At 47.4% G+C, this 620-nt stretch overlaps 1 protein-coding gene across 1 annotated transcript; it reads right to left on the bottom strand.

Moving 5' to 3' along the window:
* Window positions 1-7: 7 nt before the first annotated feature.
* LOC144218996 (olfactory receptor 4K13-like) lies at window positions 8-616 on the bottom strand (the record flags this gene model as incomplete). The annotated part of the gene is made up of 1 exon (XM_077748994.1): window positions 8-616. A coding segment is annotated over one exon (609 nt), but the record flags the coding sequence as incomplete, so codon positions are not given.
* Window positions 617-620: the final 4 nt, after the last annotated feature.

The raw sequence follows: 620 nt of genomic DNA, 5'->3' as shown, positions 1-620 counted from the left end.
CTTTCATTTCCTGATTCCTCAGGGTATAAATAATTGGATTAAGGAGAGGAGTGATTATAGAGTAAAATACAGAAAGAAACTTATCTGCAGAGTAACTCTTGAATGGGAAAGCATAGATGAAGATAGCGGGACCAAAGAAGAGAGTGACCACAGTGATGTGAGCAGACAGCGTGGACACTGCCTTGGAGGATGCACTGGAGGAGTGCTGCCCGATGGTGACCAGCATGACCGTGTAGGATATGAGCAGGAGAATGAAGCAGATCAGGGACAGGAGTCCACTGTTTGCAATCACCAAGAGCTCTAGGACATAGGTGTCAGTGCAGGCAAGCTTGATGACCAGGGGAAGGTCACAGAAAATGCTATCCACAACATTGGGACCACAGAAAGGTAAACCTACAGTGAAAACCATCTGGCTTGTGGTATGTGTGAACCCAATCGCCCACGAGAGCAGTAGAAACACAATGAGCACCCTGCGATTCATGATGGTCTGATAGTGCAAGGGTTTGCAGATGGCAACATACCTGTCTATGGCCATAGCTATCAGAAGAGACATCTCTCCACCCCCGAAGAAGTGCATAAAAAACATCTGGACCATGCAGCCCCACACAGAGATGGTCTTG

Source organism: Crocuta crocuta, unplaced genomic scaffold (genome assembly GCF_008692635.1).
Source record: "Crocuta crocuta isolate KB4526 unplaced genomic scaffold, BGI_CrCroc_1.0 C27763068, whole genome shotgun sequence".
NCBI lineage: Eukaryota > Metazoa > Chordata > Mammalia > Carnivora > Hyaenidae > Crocuta > Crocuta crocuta.
Note: the sequence above shows the minus strand (reverse complement) of the source record. Positions and strands in the feature narration are given on the sequence as shown.